This window comes from Rhinolophus hipposideros (assembly GCF_964194185.1).
Source record: "Rhinolophus hipposideros genome assembly, chromosome: 9".
In the NCBI taxonomy this organism is placed as follows: Eukaryota; Metazoa; Chordata; class Mammalia; order Chiroptera; family Rhinolophidae; genus Rhinolophus; species Rhinolophus hipposideros.
This window is the reverse complement of record NC_138055.1, coordinates 16,943,332-16,963,205: the sequence shown is the minus strand read 5'-3', so window position 1 is coordinate 16,963,205 and position 19,874 is coordinate 16,943,332. Positions and strand designations below refer to the sequence as shown.

Below are 19,874 nucleotides of genomic sequence, written 5' to 3'. Positions count from 1 at the left end.
TGAGAGGTTGAAACTCAACTTAAAACAAAACAAAACAAGCAAACAAATGGACTCCTCTTTCCTAAAGTAGGTATAATCTCCCATCTTTGGGGACAAACAGAAACTATGTAAAGAACACAAAGAAGATGAAATGTTCTTCGGCCACTCAAAGTTCTCTTCTCTTGAATAGCACCAAATCCTTGTTAATTACAACCTAGACTATGAGTCTGTTAAAGTTAGAAGTGGTCATTTAATTTAACAAAATCTCCTTGTTTTATAGACAAGGACATTTCAACCCAGGAAGTTTAAATGTTTGCCAAAGTCATACAGCTAATGAATGACAGGTCTGGGAGCAGTTTTCTGAGCACTATATTTCAAATGAAAGAAGCCTGAGTTAATAATACTAATCTAGATCTAGAAAGGTTGTTTCAATCAATAACAATGAAATTCATTACAACGTTTCACTTAAACTCTACCAACAGTATGTTTTAACACAAGAAGAATGCCATTTGTTTATTCAGACCTGTTCTTAATAACTATGCATTGGAAGTATGTTTTATAAAAGCTATAAATCTGGAATAGCTGAAAGGGTATCCAACTTTCTTTTCTAATTGATTTACTTTTCCTTTTTCCCAGACTGCTGAGGTAAAGCATATACAATTTATTTAAGAGATTGTTTATAGACTCTTAAAACTAAAAAGGACCCCAGAAACTTGCTTTCTTTTGGTCGCTTTTAATTGAAACCATCCAAGATGGCTGGTTGTCCGTCAATTTTTTAAAGTATCTCCAAGGAGAGAAATTCCACAAGTCCTTAAAGCACATGTTAAAATGGTTAATGGCTGTCAAAAATTATATCTATAGCAAGCTTAACTTCTCCTATTTCACTTGAAGGAATAAACTAAATGTTTATTCCTTGTCCTCTTATAGTTTCACACAAAACAAGGTTATAAGAAGCCACTCTCTGTGAGGGCTCCATCAATCTTGTAAGATAATAGCTAGCTCTTTCCCAATGTGTTACCTCCATTATGCCACCATGTTTTCTCATAGGACTATGAGCACACAAGACTGGTTGATATGTTTTCTTACTGTGATGCAGAGAGAAGAATCAGTAATTAGCTCTTCATTGGAATTCATTTCATAAAATGTCTAGGGAAGCTGCATTAATTATAGAGGAAATGTTTCACTTATGCTGGGAAAATGTTCACAAAACAGATTATCTAGAGGGTTGCTTCTACTGTGTCCTAGTGGAACATGGGCTTATAGAGAAATATGAGCTCATTCACAACACTGGGTCAATTTATACAAAATAAGCATGATAGAAAATTTTATTCCGGTCTGTCTCTAATACGTTAAAACAAACAAACAAACAAAAAAACTTTCCTTGTTAAACATTCTGGCCCAACAAAAAAGATAGATATAGAGGCAATTTTCTTTTAGATGTTTGAATTTCAAACTAAGATCAGAAATTGCCTTCCACCATTAAAAAAAAAAAAAATCCATACTTTCAAAGTGGATTTCAAGCAGCCCTAAATAAAAGATACAGCCAGAAAAAAACTTTGAAAGTAAGGGTAAAAATAATAATAAGAGTCAATTGACAGGGAATAGCGGTGGAGAAGACTGCTTTTCTCTAATAAGTATTTCAAAGACTCTAAATGCTTAGAGCTTACTTCTCCACACACAGTAGATCTCTGGGGACACCAGGGGATCCCAATAAAATTTGTTGACAACAGTTAATGCCTGTAAGAATAATTGGCTCAGACGCAAAACAGACCATCAGTGTAGCTTGGGGACAAGCAGAATGCAGCCTCTAAGTTTATTAATATATATTATATTCATTTAAAAAAAAGAAAAAGAAAAACAGTTTTATCAAACAGCTGGGTAAATCTGAGGTAAGAAGAATTGTCCAAAGTAGCTGACAAACCTATTCTTGTTGGTTCTGAAGACTAAGATCCCAAACAAGTAATTTCATTTTATTCATTTTTATTCAACTGGATTCAATTCAATTCAATCCTGTCAGTTCAACAATAACATACGAGCTACTGCTGTAGCACCCAGACATTGAGCTAGGTACTGGGATGTGATGGTAAATAAATATGGTACTTCGCATCAAGGAGCCCATTGAGAGGATGGATCCTGGTCAGATGATTTCAAAAGTGGGACAAAATATTCAGGAAAAGCATAAAGACTATATAAAAACTGTAATCTATTCTCCCATGATTATTATTTTTGTTTTATGACACTTGATAACTTTTAATGTGTGTGTGTGTGTGTGTGTGTGTGTGTCTGTGTTTAACCTCCCAATGAGCAACTAGACTGTCAGTTCCTTGAAGACAAAGTCAGTCTCTCATCCATAATTATATCATGTCATATCCATAGCAGATGCCCCATCAGTGTTTTGAATTAAGGAATTTAAAGGGGCTCACTTCTCCTGGACAAAAGGATTGTCCAGTTGACTAGAAAGGTAACAAGAATACTTTTGTGCATGGCGGTCTATGTCAGGGAAACGATTTACACAAGTCACTGAATTCTACAAGACAAACTTTTGAAACATAGACTCTCCATGACAATACTGACAATAATAATACACAACTTATAAAACCCCTTCGTATCCAAAGTCACACTCTAAACATCAAGAGTTGCCATATATAACTGTCCCCTTTTCAATTTAGAAGCATTTGCTTAATTTGATCATAAAAGAACCATTTTAGTCCCTCGAAGTTGGTTTCCATCATAGTTGTCCAATATTTTAAGTGTTGTGGTGAACATATATGCATATCATATGGTTACTGGGGAACAAATAATTCTTTCCATTCTCACTTTTCACCATGTACTGCAAACATCATAGTCATGGAAGGATCCAGTTTCCATGCACTGTGCACGGAAATCCTGGAGCATATCACATTGAACAAGACAATCCAACCTGGCACATAACAGAAGACACGATGGGTTTGGCAATCAGCTAGTCAAGTGGATCAAAGGAAATTGCACAAATGGATTATCAAGGCAATAAAAAAATCCTCTTGGGCATAATAAGTGAGAGCTACTTATTCATTTTTTAATGCGAAACAGTAGCAGCACAGGAAAGAATAATGACAACCCGTCATTGAGTCATGTTGATGTGACACCTTTGCCTTCCGCAGGATATCGTAAAGGTAAAACAAGTCTGCTCTTTGAGAAGAATGCACCCAATGAATTCATTTATCTGTACTGCAACTGAGAACTGGATAGAATCGCTTTATTGCCAGAAAGAGAAATGAATTCGCTCAATTAAAGCGTTGGCTGGAAAAAGTGGGAATTTGCCCATTCAAATAGTAGAAAGCACATCTCGTTCTCTGTCACTAGTTTAAAGGCTATTTGTTGCCAAATCTATGATGAGTACACATCAATCTCCTTTTTCAGCCTCTTCCTTCCCACCCCCTACCCATCCCAGACAGCTGTACACATACCCCAATGTCTGTCTGTCTGTCTGTCTGTCTGTCTGTCTGTCTCTCTCTCTCTCTCTTTCTCTCTCTCACACACACACACACACACACACACACACACACACACACACACACACCACGCATACCACATTCCCTGGGAAGAAGATGAGAGAGACTTGAAGTGTGTGAGTCGTCACAGGAGCTATTCGAAACTTAGTGGGTAACTGAGGTAAGCTGTCTACACTTGAACGATATGAACCTCAAAGAATGATTCATGCTCACTGAGGACCTGAACGTCAGTTTTCTGGAACTCTCTAAAATTCCAAAGAATTATGCAGAATGAGCATCTGGCTTTGTCCTTCCCTGTTCTGTAATATACAATGAGAGAGTTGCCTCTGAGGTAAATTTAAGTGATGAGTTCCCTCAGGCCGCACTGACTTTTGTTTTTGTTTATTATTTGCAAGTGTTGATTTGGCTGCCTGCTTTTTATTGACTGTGGATTTTCTAATCACCTGGGAACTCCTTGTGGGATATGTAACCCCACACTTGTCAAAAACCCCTTTTCAGATGGAGATATCATTGGAGAGCCCCAGAAAAGGGCTACATCAAAGGAAGACAATAACCGAAAATCAAATTAATATGGCATTTCTGTTTGCATTGAAGAGAGAGCTGGTGTATTTGCAAATGGGCCTTTGAAGGAAGTTCACCTTCTGTCTGTTCCCGGTGATTTCATGTTGCATGGAGACATCTGGAAGGTGCCCCCTTAATTCTTTTCCGAGTCCACCTTACAATTTTACTCCAACTTTCCTAGCACTTCAAACAGGCCTACATGTTTCCATATGTTTATACTTGCACCCAAGGATCTCAAGAACAAAAACCTCAACTCCCCCCGGCCCCCCAGAGTCATGTTGTCCCATCCTTTCACCGAAGGGAATGGAATAGTCAGGGTAGAGCATAATAGTTGCCGGAAAGCTTGGCAGGAAGTAGTTAAAAGACAAACTGCTAAGGAGGAAAATTCCATCCTAAATCTACAAAACCTGCCACAGACCCAAGTGAAACACTAGGCTTACTTTAAGGTGAGGAATCTCAAAGGCTAAGGATGGCTGCCAGCCACGGGCAGTCTTTCAGATATTCACACACTCCCTGCAGTTGTAAATCCACAGAGCAGTGAGAGGGAGGGCTACTTACTGAAATAAAAGCCCCGGTCTCCACACACGAACTGAAGAGCGTCCACCAGCTCAGCCCCGCAGAGTGTCTCCGGCCCAGCTGTGGCAGAGCTGGTGAAGGTGAGCAAGCACAAGGCCAAGTAGAAGAGATGCGAGGAGGACATGATGTGTACCTTTACCTGCCAAAGAAATGGAAGGCGGTCATGTTTCCTCCTTGGTATTGCAAGGGGACTGGGGAAGGGGCACGAATACGCTTAGCCCCTGCATTCATCACTGTCACGAATCAGAACTACTCTGCACAGAAGGACAGCAGTGTGCCTGAGAGACCACAAGGTCGTGTGGACTGAGCAGGTCTTGGCATCAAACAACCTGTGTTTAATTCCCTTGCTACTATGGAATCTTGGAGAAGTCCTCCCTGAACCCCTTCTTTATGGGTTCCCATTATTAAATCAATGAGATAAAATATCTTGAAACATTTACTATGTACATGAAAGATGCTATGATTGAAGCAGGATCCCATACCACTCAGGGATCCTGGTCAATCTTTTGAATTATCAAAGGTTAACTTGTGCTCAGTCCAGATCTGATGCCAAATATGTTTTATTAATTTAAATTCTGTAAAGATTGACCACCCATAGATGGCATATGCACTCATTATTGACGAGAACATTAACCAGAATATCATTCCCTAATTACTGATCAAAGAGAATTTACTGTGACTAAAAACCATGACTTGTGAAACTACTACATAGAGTTATAGGATTTTTCTTTTCTTTCTCCCCCTCCTCCCCCTTAATGAGAGGGATAGAGAAGAGAAGAGGAGAGAAGAGGAGACAGGTATCTTACCTGGGGGATAGCAGTTAACACAACCACAAATGGAAATAAAAAGAAAAGGGGGTTAAAAAAGAAACAGGAAAAATTTGAGGATTTAGGAATGAAACTGGCTCATGCTAAGTAGACCCTACTCTTTCTGTATTCTAAAGCCCTTTGTGTCAATCTCAGTATCAAATCAACACATATGTAGAAAGTGCTGTCCATGAACAGGGCACTGAGCTCAAAACCTACAAAAGCCTTTTTTTTTTTTTTTTTTTAAGTCACAGGAATTCTGACTTCATCTCTTGGAGGGGCTTATGTGTCACTGTATCCATTTTATAGCAAAATATACCGAGGGACCCCTGGTTGGCTTACTTAGCCAATGATAGAGAGCCAAGTGTCAGCCCTGCCAGAAGCAGAATTGCTGCGGTTCCCATCTCCATCCTCACTCTAAGTAGTAGAAACAAGGCTAAGATGATCATGAAGTTTTTCCATATTGCTGCGTGTGGCACAAAGATGTGGTTTCTTCCAGAAAGGCTCCCAACCTGAGTAACTTCACCTTTCTTAGATGCATCTACTTTCAGAAGCATTGGAAGAGTCTTGTCAGGAGTTTAAATGAGGGACCCTATGAATAGGGTCACAGAGTTACACTGGAAGCTATCATTATAAAAAGAGCCTTTTTCTGAACCTCCCAGAAGAGGCAGGCCACTCAACCCCACCACTTTTGGAGAAACAGACTCGGTCATTTTTTTTTCTACCACCCTCCTTGCTTTCCATGAACTCTCAACCAGTGGCAAAGTGGCAAAGTTTGCTTCATCATTTTAATTAAAATTTCCATTTTTGTGGCCAGAACTTCCACTCAGCAATTAGGAAGAAATCCCAACACTCTGACTCTTTAACACAACGTAAATATTTAGTTGATGCTTGTAAAAGAGTTGACCACAAAAAGTGCCTTCTATTTGCAAATCATCATAAGCAATGGACGTAAAATAGAAAATGAGGTGAAAATGTAAGTGAACATTTCTTCCATTTTCTCAGTAGGGCTCTACTGGAGTCCTACGGAAACCCTCCACCCCCATGTAGCCAAACCACTGAGACTGCTAGAAACAAGTTATCACCCAATCCCCATTTTTCTTAGTTATAAAATAATTGGTGGGGATTTCCTTCTTCAGTATTTTCAGTGGAAACCTCAATAAATCTAACCCAACTGGACTTCATTGCTCTTTTCAAAAAAGCAAAATTGTAATTGCCCTTTACAGAACATACCCCACATTCTGGCAATGGGCCAGTTCTAGAATGCATGCTATTCTACGAATCCTATTTCTCCACTTCTCCCTTCCTTGTTGAGTTTATAGTAATGCTGAAGGCCAAGCACCTGTAATTGTTGATGCCTTCACGTTCTTCAGTTCTTGTGAAATCCAGGGGAAAAGGTACTCTACTGACGCCTCACTGAATTGAGAACTTCATTAGATGTCAAAGCTATATTTTTAATAGTTATTTCCAGTATAACACATTTAAGCCCATCAATACATACAAATCTCTAGCATTTAAGAACTTAAGATTTATTTTTTTACAGATCTTTCTTTCTTTTCTTTCTTTTCTTCCTTCCATCCTTCCTGCCTTCCTTCCTTCCTTCCTTCCTTCTTTGCTTTCCTCCTTCCCTCCCTCCGTCCCTCCCTTCCTCCTTTCTTTTATTCTTTTCTTTCTTTTGCTGAGTTATATTGTCAGATAAATATCAGCACTTATACTTCTAGGACAAGATAGAGCCTGTAGTGCATTTTCCTTTAGGGAACAGTCCACCAGTACACCCACAGAGAAACAGAGAATTTATCACATTATGTTCCCAAAAAGAAAACAATAACAAACTTGTTTAGGAGTTAAAAGTTTGAAACAAGTAGCTTCATATGCTCATCATTTCTTTGGCCTTTTGTTTTGCCAAACACAAAAGAAACAGAGAGAGAAAGGAAAGATATGATAGAGAAAAAGGAAGAGAGAACCAGCAAGAACAGAGAAAACAGGAAAAAAAATCGGAGCACTCTTTCTCAAAAATCATTCACAAATCCAAAATTTAAAAGACTTTTCTTTTTATCTTAAATAAATGGAATATCAATTGATTCCAGATGTCTGGGCTATAATGAAAATGCCCAGCAAAATTTGAGGGCAATAGTCATAAGAAAATACTCACTGTAGGTGTAACCATTTTTGTTTGTTCCAGATCTTTTACAGCAGGTCAGGGTGGGTATTATGAGGCTGATGTGAATAGAAAACTGAGGACTTAAAAACATGTGCTGCTGTGTGGGTGGGGTTTGTGAAAGCATCTAGTTACATTTGGACACTCAGGCAGGTAGGTATGCTGTGAGCCTGGGTAAACTGCCTTTTGTCCATTCAAACAATGAACAAATTGCACAGCTGGGATTTGAGTCAATCGTTTCCCTTCAATCAAGCCACCAATTTCCATTGTATGTATGCCTATCGTAGCCACCATGAACAGTGACCTGCGGTCCAGTCCTCTCCCGTACCCTCTTCCCTCTGACTCAAACACTTGGAAATATCTGGGGACTCAAGAGGACAATCAGCTTGTCAGTTCTGCCTCTAGGCAGGACACCTTTACTCACTGAATTACATTTGGAAGACCATGCACCTCCCTCAAACCACTTCCTGCTCCAAGTACAGGAAAAAAGTAACAACGTATTGCTAGCTCTACTTCTGAAAAGTTCAGCATACACAGCATGGAAACTATCTTCATTTGGAGATAGTTTTCCAAACTTGTAAGGCAGATAGAACACGCCACAGCCCCTTTTATGATCGTCTAATTCGGGAGACAAATCCCCCAGCTGCCAGACCGCAGAAGCTATATGTATATTGACTCCATTTCTTTTAAAAACAAGGTAGCCAGCATGTGTCTTGGCATCTCAAGTGCAGCAGAATCAGGTGCCTGACGAGGATGGAGCCTTCACTCCTAAGCCACTTACTGGACTAAGAGAAGTCCTCCTGGTGGAGTATTTGAAAGCAGCAAATGAATGCTGTACTAAGGGGCAGGGACATTTTATGAATTGAGACCTCAGGCAATTGCATCAGGGAACCAGTGACAGCGGCTTAAAAGTGCTTGCAAATTGGAAAAACACAAGTCTTGAAGGATATAATTTTGCTGAGAATGGAAATTTGAACTAAGGCCAATGATTGGAAATGAGAAGTCGTACATAGACAACAGCAGCCAAATTCACCTAAAGAGACTTTACAGCACCAAGTATAAAATCAGAGTTTTACAACACAGAACCCCACGTCCTTACTTTGCCCATGAAAGTCCTCTTTAAATGAGAAAACTTGGACAAGCAGTTGCTAGAAAGTTTCCGCTTCCCATATACAGTATGCATTTGTTTAAATTATACAAATATGCAAGGTCAGCAAGAGTTGTCAAGTTCTTTTTCGGAAGAGCAAATTAAACTTCACTCTAACTTTGACTCTCTGGGCATAAGTGCAGAGAGTTCCGGGACCTTAGCTCCCAAGATCATATTTAAAAGCTTTTATATCAGCTAAAATGTAACTCTTTGTATGTGGCGTGCCTTGTAATAAAAGTCCTGACAAGTTACACACACACACACACACACACACACACACACACACTCACTCATACACGCGAACATGGTCTTAAAATTAAACATCTGCACCTGCAAAAAAAAAAAAAAAATCCCAAAGTTCACATCCACTGTCTACAGCCCTTAACCATAGACAGGATTTAAAGGAATCTTCTATAATGACACGACTGAAGCCCTGGAGAAGTAGAGGGTTTAGCATAAGTACCTTGCAATAGTTTCTACTCATACATATTTCTCTGTGCAAAGGCATCCATCTCCCGGAGCTATATTTTCAGATCCCACAGAATTGCATATTCAGCAATTTATAAATAACTCCCAGTTCCGAAACAATGAAAATTCTAAAGTGAATAACGTTCCTAGGCAGAAGCAAACAGTACACAATTTAAAGAAAATTCCCCAATGACTTCAAAGAGTAAGAAATATTTACCTTCAAGAAATCACAAAAGCAGCACTTAAATAATTGGGTTGGAAGACTGCTGATTTTTCCCATTGCTTCTGAAGTGCAAAGTCTGGAAATGAATTGGTTAGCAGGAATAATGAGGCAAAAAGAAATCCAGAGAGATGGGAGATGTTGAGAGCAATGTCACATTTCAATTTTGAGGACTTTATTCCATTGCGCAGGCTCTATCTGCTCTGAATTTAGCAGTGACAGTGAGATTTAGCAAACAGAAGAGGGATTTAGAGAAAATCCTCACATTTATCTACAAAACACAGACACTGTAGACAGGAAACAGCTGGGGGAACATTTGCCTTCTCTCTCTCTCCCTCTTCTGGCAAAGTTATCGAGTAAGGACTTTTTTGGGCATGGTGACAAATAACATCATACCTTTGCATTTTAAAACTAGAGCACAGAAGCATTTCTTTTTTTTTTTTCCCCCTTAATAGAATGTGTGTTAGTGACAGGGTGAGCAGGCATGAAAATACTGATGCTGTGGTAGAACATGAGGGTCTGTTCCCTGATGAACTTTCTCCTGGGCACGAAGACATACACATCTGTTAATACACCTTATCAGAATTAAAGGAAGATACGTGGGGGATGGGTGAGCGCTTTTATATTCTAGAGCAATTGCAAAATTAAAAAAGAAAAAAGAAATGAAGGCAAGACCACCCCAAGCAAACCCTATGATTTTAACCCTGAAATGACTGGGGTAAACTAGATTGGAAGGCAGCGCTGGGGTGACCCCTTGTCCTAGTTGCCAAGCGAGGGGAATGATCTCATTTCCTAGAACCTAGAAAAGGGGCAGGCAGTATTGCAATTGGCTCCCTTTAGGACTCCGTCTCGCGCTTTTTGCCCATGACAGGGCAAAGATTGTGCTGAGCTGTAAAGCCAACTGAAAAAATAAAATCTTTTTCTTCCTTCCTCTATGAGGCTGCCTATCACCCCCCACCCCCTCCAGGGGAAGGGCACTTGAGGGGCAAACTATTTTCTCATTGTTCGTATTTTTCTACATAACTTGAAACTGTGTGTGTATGTGTGTGTGCGTGTGTGTTTTTCTCCAATGTTTGTATATTCTAAATAACACCAGCTGGCTAGCAATACCCTCTCAAGGGTTATGATGTCATTCAAATCCCTCAACTGGATGAGTGGCCGACAACATGGTCCAAGCCAGCTGTTTTGCTATTTATAATGTACACTTGTCTTTGCCGTTGAGAACCACTTTCTGATCTTTTGTGGATCCGGTTTGTACCAATTTTCCTTTGCTTTTGCGAGGTAGTAGATAAGAAAACAGACTATGAAATAAGATTGTAAAAGCCCAGATCAGACTTTCCCTAGACTTCTCTCTTGGCATAGTTTCTCAGGGATGGAGGAAATAACCTGGATTTTGCATTTTTTCCTCTCGTGATTCTCAGGGGACACGATGATACTGAGGCATCAACTGAAAACAGGTCTGCTGGAAACCCTAGTCCAGATCTTGATGTTGTCCTGTGGATAGGAAGCTGTTTGCAGAGATGAGTGCCCTCAAAGGAAAACCTGGCTGGTTTTAGAAGGGCACTAGGTTTGGTCAAGTCTTCTGTGTAGTTAGTAACTTGAGGCAAGACTTACCTTCCAGAAAGAAAAGTTGGAACTTTGGATTTATGTCATTTCAATGGTGCTCAAATTCAGCGTTGTTTAGTGAGTGCCTACTATGTGCCTGACTACCTTCATCATGGTCAAGGCCCCACAGGGGCTTTTAGCTGCGTGGCAGGGACAGAGAGGAAAAACGTCACTGTCACATGGTGGGCATGTGCTCTTTTAAAAATATGAACAGTGCACACTGTAAGGGAGTAACAAATTCTCTGGAAAAACAAGGAAGTGAAACCCTTTTGAAACTCCAGAACAGGGAGGAGGGATGGCTCCTGAGAGGCTTCGGGTACAAGGTTGGGAAGTTTCAGTGGGTATGATCTGACCCGAAGAGTCCACAAATAATGCATCAGCAAGAGGTGGCCAGGTAGGCAGCTGCAGGTGGATGGCAATTTATGTACTTAAAGAATAATCCAAGACTTCCTTAATGACCCCCGCTTTGTGCACTTAACTTATGACTTGATTTACCAAAGATCTCCTTTTTCTGCTGCTTTTGTGGATCAGGCCCTTTTGAAAAGCAAAGTCCACCCTCCTCTTATGATGATATACCTTATACAACCAAAGAGCTGCAGCTATCTCCCACGTAGACAGAACTGCCATTTCCAAGCGCACAGCATTAGGTACCTGCTGGAATCTTGTTGTGAGCCTTGCTCCATCACCAGGCACCTTCCCAGGTGAAGACCAGGATTTTCCTATTGTCGTTTTAGCACATTTTAATTGTTCCAAAATGTCTTGGACACTCACTGCACTTCTCCAAGCTGAATTTCCAAGTCTGGTGCACTCTCTTGACATGCCCTGGGCAGAGATCCCCTCGTCCCCAATCATTTCATGTGAAAGGCTGCTTTGGGAGACAGAACACATACATAACATTCCATCAGACACTGTGCTCCTGTGACAACGACACACTGACTCACAGTCTCTTGGTTTTATAACCCCAATTACACTTAAAGGATAATTGGGTTTTAATTTATGTCCCAGTTTTTATGTCACAATCAAAGAAAACTGAAATTTCAGTGAATCGTAATTATCATCAGCTGTGCTGTGGAAACATTCCTATGTGAGCTCTCCGTTTCCAATAGGGAAAGCAATTTCCTGAAGTGATTATTGTATATTTCAATGTAGGGGAAATGGTCTGTATTTCTGGGTAGGGTGATCCACAGAGCAGGGCAATAATTCCTAGAGAAATGGCCAATTTCTTTGCTAATTTCAGAGTCAACATCAAAGAGAAAGGGCAATAACTGTGCCACCTGATTACCTTTTAATGACTGAGTGCTGTACCTGTTTAGGAGAAAAAGAAATGACTGCACCTCTTACTAAGAATCTAAGGTAGTCGTAAATTTAATCCCCAGAAGTTCAGGTCATGAAATCCCAAGGGAATGAAACATATGGGATCATTCTAAAATTATTAAAGGATTATGCAGTCTCCTGGCTGGAATGATTGGACAGTTAGATGTGGGAATTGTGTGCCACCAAAATAGCTAACTGCAAGGACCTGCTCATCATGAGAAGATCCACTCCTGGAAATTCAGATTCACAGTTTCACCTTTCATATGTGTAATGCCTGTGGGATATAAATAACTCTACCCTAAAGCCTTCTTCCTGAGTAGCATATTTGCATAAAGCTACAGCCTCAGAAGACTTCTGACACCTTTCTTAAAAAAATAAAAAGCAACAAAACAGTTGTTTATTTCCTTGTAGAGCCAGCTGATTGAGATTCACAGAAAGGGTGGGCAAGGCCCCTTCCCCATTCTTTCTACTCAAGCCATGTCCCCAGTCTTTCCCATGCCAACTGCAGAGGAGCTCATCCAAAAGGTAATTTCATAGCCATGTGCATATTTACAATTTATTTTATTACTGTTTTTGCTGACTCCCAAGAAAAGCTCAGAATGGATATTTGGAAGTAGGAGGACTTTGGAACCAAATAAAGGGTGAGGGCTAAGGTTCTAGGGCCACCCACCAGGCAAAGAACTTGGGGAAACTATTGGACGTGTGTCTTGGATCATGGTTTGTGGGGAGGGTTGGTCTGGGAGTGTATTCTCCAATGTCTGAGATCAAAAGCTTGTCAATTTAGAATGTAGAACTCAGAGGAAAAGGCCGGACCTCAAAAATACAACATGCTGCTGAAAAGGGGACCAACGTCAGCTCCAAAAGATCTGCTCAGAAGGAGCTCTGTTATTCCTCAGAAAGACGTTCTTTAGCTCAAAGGAGCTGCTTTAAATCCTTAGAGGAGCATTTTCCCCACAGCTAGGGGAAACAGTAACAGGGAGAAGAAATCCTCTCTCTGAAGAAATCAATGCTTTTTTTCAACATCAAACTTGGATCTTATTTCTTCAAAAAATGTCAAAAGGGCAAATACTGAAAGCAGTCAGAAGCAAAACTGCTGTGGTTTGGGGAGAAAAAGAATTCTTCGTAATGGCAGAGAAGGAGTCACTGCATGTGGCGAGGATGGCTTGGGGGAGTGAGAGAACCTGAGGGCTCACCACAATTGCCCCCACTTGAATAGAAAGTGAGGAAAGGAGACACCAACTCCAAACTTCAGGGGCAGTGCCCACAAACGCGCTTTCTTTTGGAATAAAAAAATGTGCGCGCCCTCTTGTGGACTTCAGGAAAACTGCCACCGCAATTAACCACTGATGTGTGGAGTTGGGAGAGGAGTGGGGCGTTTTGAAAAGCTGTGGATTGAAATATAGTTTAAGCTGCACTGATCTTTAGCGTTTTGAATCCCTTTTGAAATAAATAAGCTAGATATTTGATTCACTGTAGTTTTCTAAAAGGGGAGGAGTGTTAAAGAGCGAAAGGACTTCATGAGGGCACAGACGTCCTTTTCATGGCTATATTCCCCATGCTTAACTCCTGGTATGGGCTCAAAACATTGTGTTGATTGAGTGAAAGTCTGGAAAATAAATGATGATAAAGGTAAAATATTTCACATAAAAAGATAATCAATTCTCTGAGAGTAAAATGGCCAACTTCCTCATTTTATAAATAAGAAAAATTGGGGGTGGGGGCAGCGGCGGTGGATAGAAAAGTGGCTAATTTAATGAAAAATGTAGGCGTGCATGAATGGATATTGAATTTAGTTTCCCTGTCCTGTACTGTTTCTAACACATCAGTATTGAAAATGTGAGCTAGAGCATTGATGGTCAAAAACATGGCATTTAAGCATCACATAAGTGTAAAAAGGGTCCCATTTTCAATTCTCTTTCTACCAGAATTTACTGAGGAAAAGCCTGTCTCCAGTGCCTGACACTTGCTAATCTCCCCTTTTAACAACAACAACAACAACAACAACAAAACAACCAACCAACCACACAAACTAACCAACCAACCAACCAACCAACCACACAAAAAAACACCAGAACTGAAGCCCAAAGTCTATATAGACAGTGGTTTTTATATAGAATTTAATAATACTGTTTCATTTTTATGGTATTTGTTTTTAAGAATACCTTCTATTTAGGGCAAGTGATGCTGTTTTTGAAATAGATATTTTAAAGCTTATTTTAAAATATATGTACCTAAGTCTCAAAAAAATGAATTTAAGAAAAACATATTTTTAAAGTAAATAATATTGTAAGTGGCAGACAGTTGTGACAAAAAACTGTGTATTTGGTGTTTGAATGTCTGGTGTTTGGGATCAGTGCAGTAGAGCATGTCATGTGTTAGGTAAAAGAAATGTGACCACAATGAAAAAGCAGAGAACAAAGACCCTGTATATAAAAAACGTCATCATATAAATGTATTAATTATGTTTCTTGATAATTTAGAGACCCTTTAGGCTCACACTCATTCTTTGTTCCAGCCTTTTATAGAGTTTGGAGATGTTAAAAAAGCTTGGTAGAGTGAATCACATTTGAGTTAAGTCCTGAGGCATGAGTTCATATCCAAGATGGAAAAAACAGTAAATGCTGTCCCAGGCAGAGGGAACAGCATGGACAAAGTTATGTAGAAATGAGGAGGTTCCCAGTGTTGTGGTAATGTGGAAGCTGAGGCTGTATCCACATTCTCAGACTCCCGCGCTGTGGAAGCCCTTTATTCCTCTCCTCTTCCCATCAGTAAGACTGGTAAACAGTCTTAATTCCTTCATGATTCCCATGTATACACAGATTTGTATGTAACTAAATCTGCCGTAAGGGTTGAGGCAAAAAGGGCTTATTTCTGGTGAGCCCTGAATTTCCTCGCAAACCTGGTCCATCATAGCATCCCGTCTTCACGTGGGTTAATTAAGGAACTTTATTGTACTCTTTGAGAGCTGGGCACACAACCCCCAGCTTCAGTTCTTTACTTAAAAGTGGCTGCTGTGAACATTTCAGTCTTCGTGGTAGGGTTATCCATACAAACAGAAGTTTGAGTAATCAGTTGAAGAGGAATACAGTATCTAGGGGAGCTCTCAAAATGATCCACCTGGTAAACATATACCTTTGGAGACTGTACCCCATCCTCCAATCAGCAGAGACCCTTAGTAAAGGTGTGCTATGTACACATCACAGAAATGTAGGTATATCTACAACACAATTTCCTCCTTTTTTATACCCTGGTGAAGGCCTCATCTTCTTTTGGAGCTCAAAATAAGTATTTAAATCCTGTTGTATTAGTCAGGGTTCTCCAGAGAAAAGGAACCAACAAGGTTAATGTCTGTCTATCTGTCTATCTATCTACCTATCTATCTATTTATTTATCAACTTATTTTAAGGAATTGGCTCATGGGATTATAGAGGCTTAACAAATTCAAAACCTGCAAGGTAAGCTGGAGACTCATGAAAGATTTACAGTTTGAGTCCAAAGGTCATCTGCTGGCAGGATTTCCTCTTCTTTTGGGAGGCCAGCCTTTTCTATTAAGGCCTTCAACTGATGGATGAGGCCCACCCACTTTACGGAGGGTAATCTGCTTTACTCAAAGTCTACTGATTTAAATATTAATCTTGTCTAAAAAATATTTTCACAGAAACATCTAGAACATTTGACCAAATATATGGGTACTATGGCCTGGCAAAGTTGACACATATAATTAACCATCACACCAGTGGTTCTCAGAAGGTGCACTAACTGATCCGCACTCACTAAAATGCAACAATAATAATAGTCTTTTCCTAGTTGCAGAAAAAACAAACAGACCAACAAACAAAAAACCCTTAAGTTAACGGATTACATTTTCCAATTCTAAGTTTTCCTCCCATACATTTTTCTTACACCTTTGGCTCCTGTGCTTCCTGTTCTCTGATCGGTGCCAACTTGCCTTGGTATGTCATTAATATTTTAAAAAGATGATGCCCATTGGTGACAAGAAAATAAACAGTTTCAGTTTTTTACTACCACTAAGGGGAACAAATGTGCATATAACACACGCGCACACACACACACACACACACACTCATACCTCTCAAACACATGCACAGAATCATAGATATAAATATCTGTGCTTAGTTTCTCTAGATGATAAGAATTGTGTTCATTCTCTTATTTTAAAAAATGCTGTTTAGATCCATGGAGAGAAGTTTCAGGCCTAAAATGGTGTTGGGGGTAGGATGATATCCTGCCGTTTGGCCACATGGGGAGAGCGGTTTCCCACATGCTTCTGCCCCCAAACTGGCTCTGTGCCTGGCCATGACATTTTTTTTTTAATTGAAGTTTATTGGGGTGACAATTGTTAGTAAAGTGACATAGGTTTCAGGTGTACAATTCTGTATTACATCATCTCTATACCACATTGTGTGTTCACCATTACATTTTGAGTAGCAGGATGACAAGTGATTTTAACTTTCTTCTTAATGCTTTTCCGCAGTTTCTAATTCTTATTATATGTTTAATCAGCAGATATTACTTGGTAGTCAGGAAAAGTCTCACAAGATAGTTATTAAAAACACTGATAGGTGCTATCCATCCTTAGTATTGACGGAAACTGTAGCATATGTGGGAGTGTTTGTGTGGATGTGTATTTAGTGACCCAGGTTACCTCTTTATTTTTCAAGTTTTTGAGCCTCTGTGATTATTGTCTTGGTCCTGGATTGCTGTGGTGACATCTACATGCACTCACTCACCAAATCCAACCCTCGTCCTTCCACTTTGCTTTATAATGTCTTTACACTTCAGCCTCTTTCTCTCAATTTGCCCAGTATTGTTCTAGATTAGATTGATAAGTTCCTGAATCATTGCATGGGCTTCCTACCAGTCTTTCCTCCTGACAATCTCATCAATTCTAGCTGCCACAGTCTTCAAAGGCCATGTGCATGTGTTTCACACCTCCTCACATTCCCTCGGTCACATCTAAATCCAGAACATTCCCTTCCACGGTAGCCACCTCTCTTGCTAATGTCCATCGTGGCTTCTTCATAACTTGTTCTTCACCAGTGTATCCCTATATATCCCTAGCCCCAGCGTAGTGCTTGGTTTTTAATAGGTTATCAATAAATATTTGTTAATTAATAATGAGGGTAAAAGGGATCAAACATAGGGTGATGGAAGGAGAACTGACTCTGGGTGGTGAACACACAATGTGACAGATGATGCATTACAGAATTATACACCTGAAACCTATGTAACTTTCCTAATGATTGTCACCCCAATAAACTTTAATTAAAAAAAATAATGATAACCACCACTAGCATAAAATTGAGTATCAAATTATATTCTTTATTTCATATTATTTTAATTATCTCACCTAATTCTCACAAACTTCAATAAAATACTTCCACTTTCATTTCTAAGTGCCTGGTTTAGTTCTTGGGACATACCAGAATCTCAAAAATATTTGTTGAATGAATGAAGACTATTGAGATAGAAGTCAAATGATTTGCCTAATGTCCCGTGGCCATTAAGTGACAGAGGTAGGATTCAATTTCAGGTTGCTGTAATACGCAGTACTCCATGGTTTACACATTTTTAGTAGATGGATGACCTCTTTCAATATATACCTCCTACATTCCCCATAGTACAATGTTGTACTGTCATTGGTATTCAATACAGGGATAATTAATTCTAAAATGAGTTTAGAATAATTGTAATAGCCATTTTCAAAATAGTCAGTCTGAAAAGTTCAGAGATGAGCACTTAGGATGGAGTCTAGGTATAGCCATGTTTAGAACATTTTAGGGGAAACTAACAAAGAAAGCTTATGCTTACCGGTCCTCATTCCCACCACTTCCACTCTGAGCTACTGCCTGAAAATACACAGAGAAGAAAACAAATCCCTACTGATATTTCATTATACTGTGTTGCCTCTGATAAACAACAACAACAAAAACTAAACCAAAACGACAACAACAACGAAATAAGCAACCAAACCTACAGAAATAGACAATTGCTCTCCAGAAGCAGGAGGTACAGGAGTCCGAGCCAGAAGCGCAGACAAAGACTGCGTCAGAACAGGAAGCCACTTATACTCTTCCAATTACAGTAAGAACTGAGGTTAGGTTTTCTGGGGTGTAGTCTTACTGGAGCTTTAGATGTGAGCAACTACGGTAAAGCAAGTCACACTACCAAACATCTATGTACTGAATCCCATTCTGATTTAGATAAACTTTGTTTTGATGAAACATCAGGGACTAAGCATGACCCACTTAATGACAATTTGTGCTCTACTTAGAGTCTTAGAGGCTCGGGCAAATGCAGTCTTTGGTGTTTATCCTTCCTAAGGTCAGGGATACAGCTACAGGTTGTTGTGGGATAGATAACATAGCAAACCGCTCTCTGTCTGCCTTAGAATCAGTGCAGATGGTGGCTTCTCAGAAAGCTAATGCTTTTGCTTTCTGGTAATTCCCAAATGGAGCTCATGATGGATTAGGGACACTTCCTAAAGGCTTGCTGACTTTCCTGAAATTCAAGGTAAGATAGCTTGACCAGATTGCATGCTAACTGGTATTTTGGCCTTTTGCTCCCACTTATTCTTTGTGTTCTTTTTTTACCCGCCCCCCTTTTTTCCCCTCTTTCCCTGGCTAATGAATACTAGCTGAACTTGTTCCCTTTAATCAACTGCTCTCTGGCTTTACATCCCTGATTCTTCACAAGGAAAATGGTGACTTAAGATTTGGATCTTGCTGGGGCTAGAGCACTGCCAATCCAACTGGCAGGCTGCTTCCCAGCTTGGGTTCCCATCAAGGTAGCAATCCCACATCCTGGACTGGCTAGCTTCTCTGCTAGGTGCCAAGGTTAAACTCACTCCATTGCTTTGGAAAGCAATAGACCTCCAGAGGCAATTGTTGCATTTGCAAAGTTTGGAGAGAGGCTGGAGCTGCTAAGTGAGGGCATCTGTTTTTCCCAAGAGGCTATCTAGGTCATGTCTTCCAACATCTGGACTTTTACAACCCACTCATTTTTGTGGATTTTGCAGATAAAGCAAGTGTCATCAAACCAAAGACAATTTGCCATGTGTTGCCCCTTATAGACAGCCGCAGTGGGGCAAAGAACTCTTATGATCCAAATCCAACCAACTCTTAGGACCCAAATACAAAACAGACAAAACATAAACCCTAAAGCTCCTGGGGAATGAAATCTTTCAGTGTGCGAGAACCAAGAACAGAACACGAAGTGCCGTCAGGAATAACCAGACAACAGCAATGTCAGCATTTAACACCAGTGGTGATAAATTTGCATTTTTGCAGTTTATAAATAACAATTCCACAAGATCTTCATGGAGCGCTCTGAAAAAATTTCAGCAACAACCATGTCTCAAGCATACTAAACCAGAGGCTGTCTTATTCTACACAAGAGGGATTTTCTTTGCAAAGGGAAAGCCACGCCTGAAACATGACTGAAAGATACATCGCATCAGTTGGGGCAGCCACCCACACTGAAGCTGGGGTCCTCTCAAACAAGAGCAAACTTCTCTCTCCTGGAACTA

The 19,874-nt window shown here is 40.0% G+C and overlaps 1 protein-coding gene across 1 annotated transcript in view; it reads right to left on the bottom strand.

Moving 5' to 3' along the window:
* IGF1 (insulin like growth factor 1) overlaps positions 1–9,600 on the bottom strand; it is a 70,178-nt gene extending 60,578 nt beyond the window's left edge. Inside the window, exons 1-2 of the mRNA XM_081059978.1 lie at positions 9,404–9,600; positions 4,590–4,746 (exon numbers count right to left, since the gene is read on the bottom strand). Coding sequence (XP_080916104.1) covers positions 4,590–4,746; positions 9,404–9,466 — 220 coding nt within the window. The 5' untranslated portion in view covers positions 9,467–9,600. The remainder of the gene's footprint in view (positions 1–4,589; positions 4,747–9,403) is intronic.
* Positions 9,601–19,874: the final 10,274 nt, after the last annotated feature.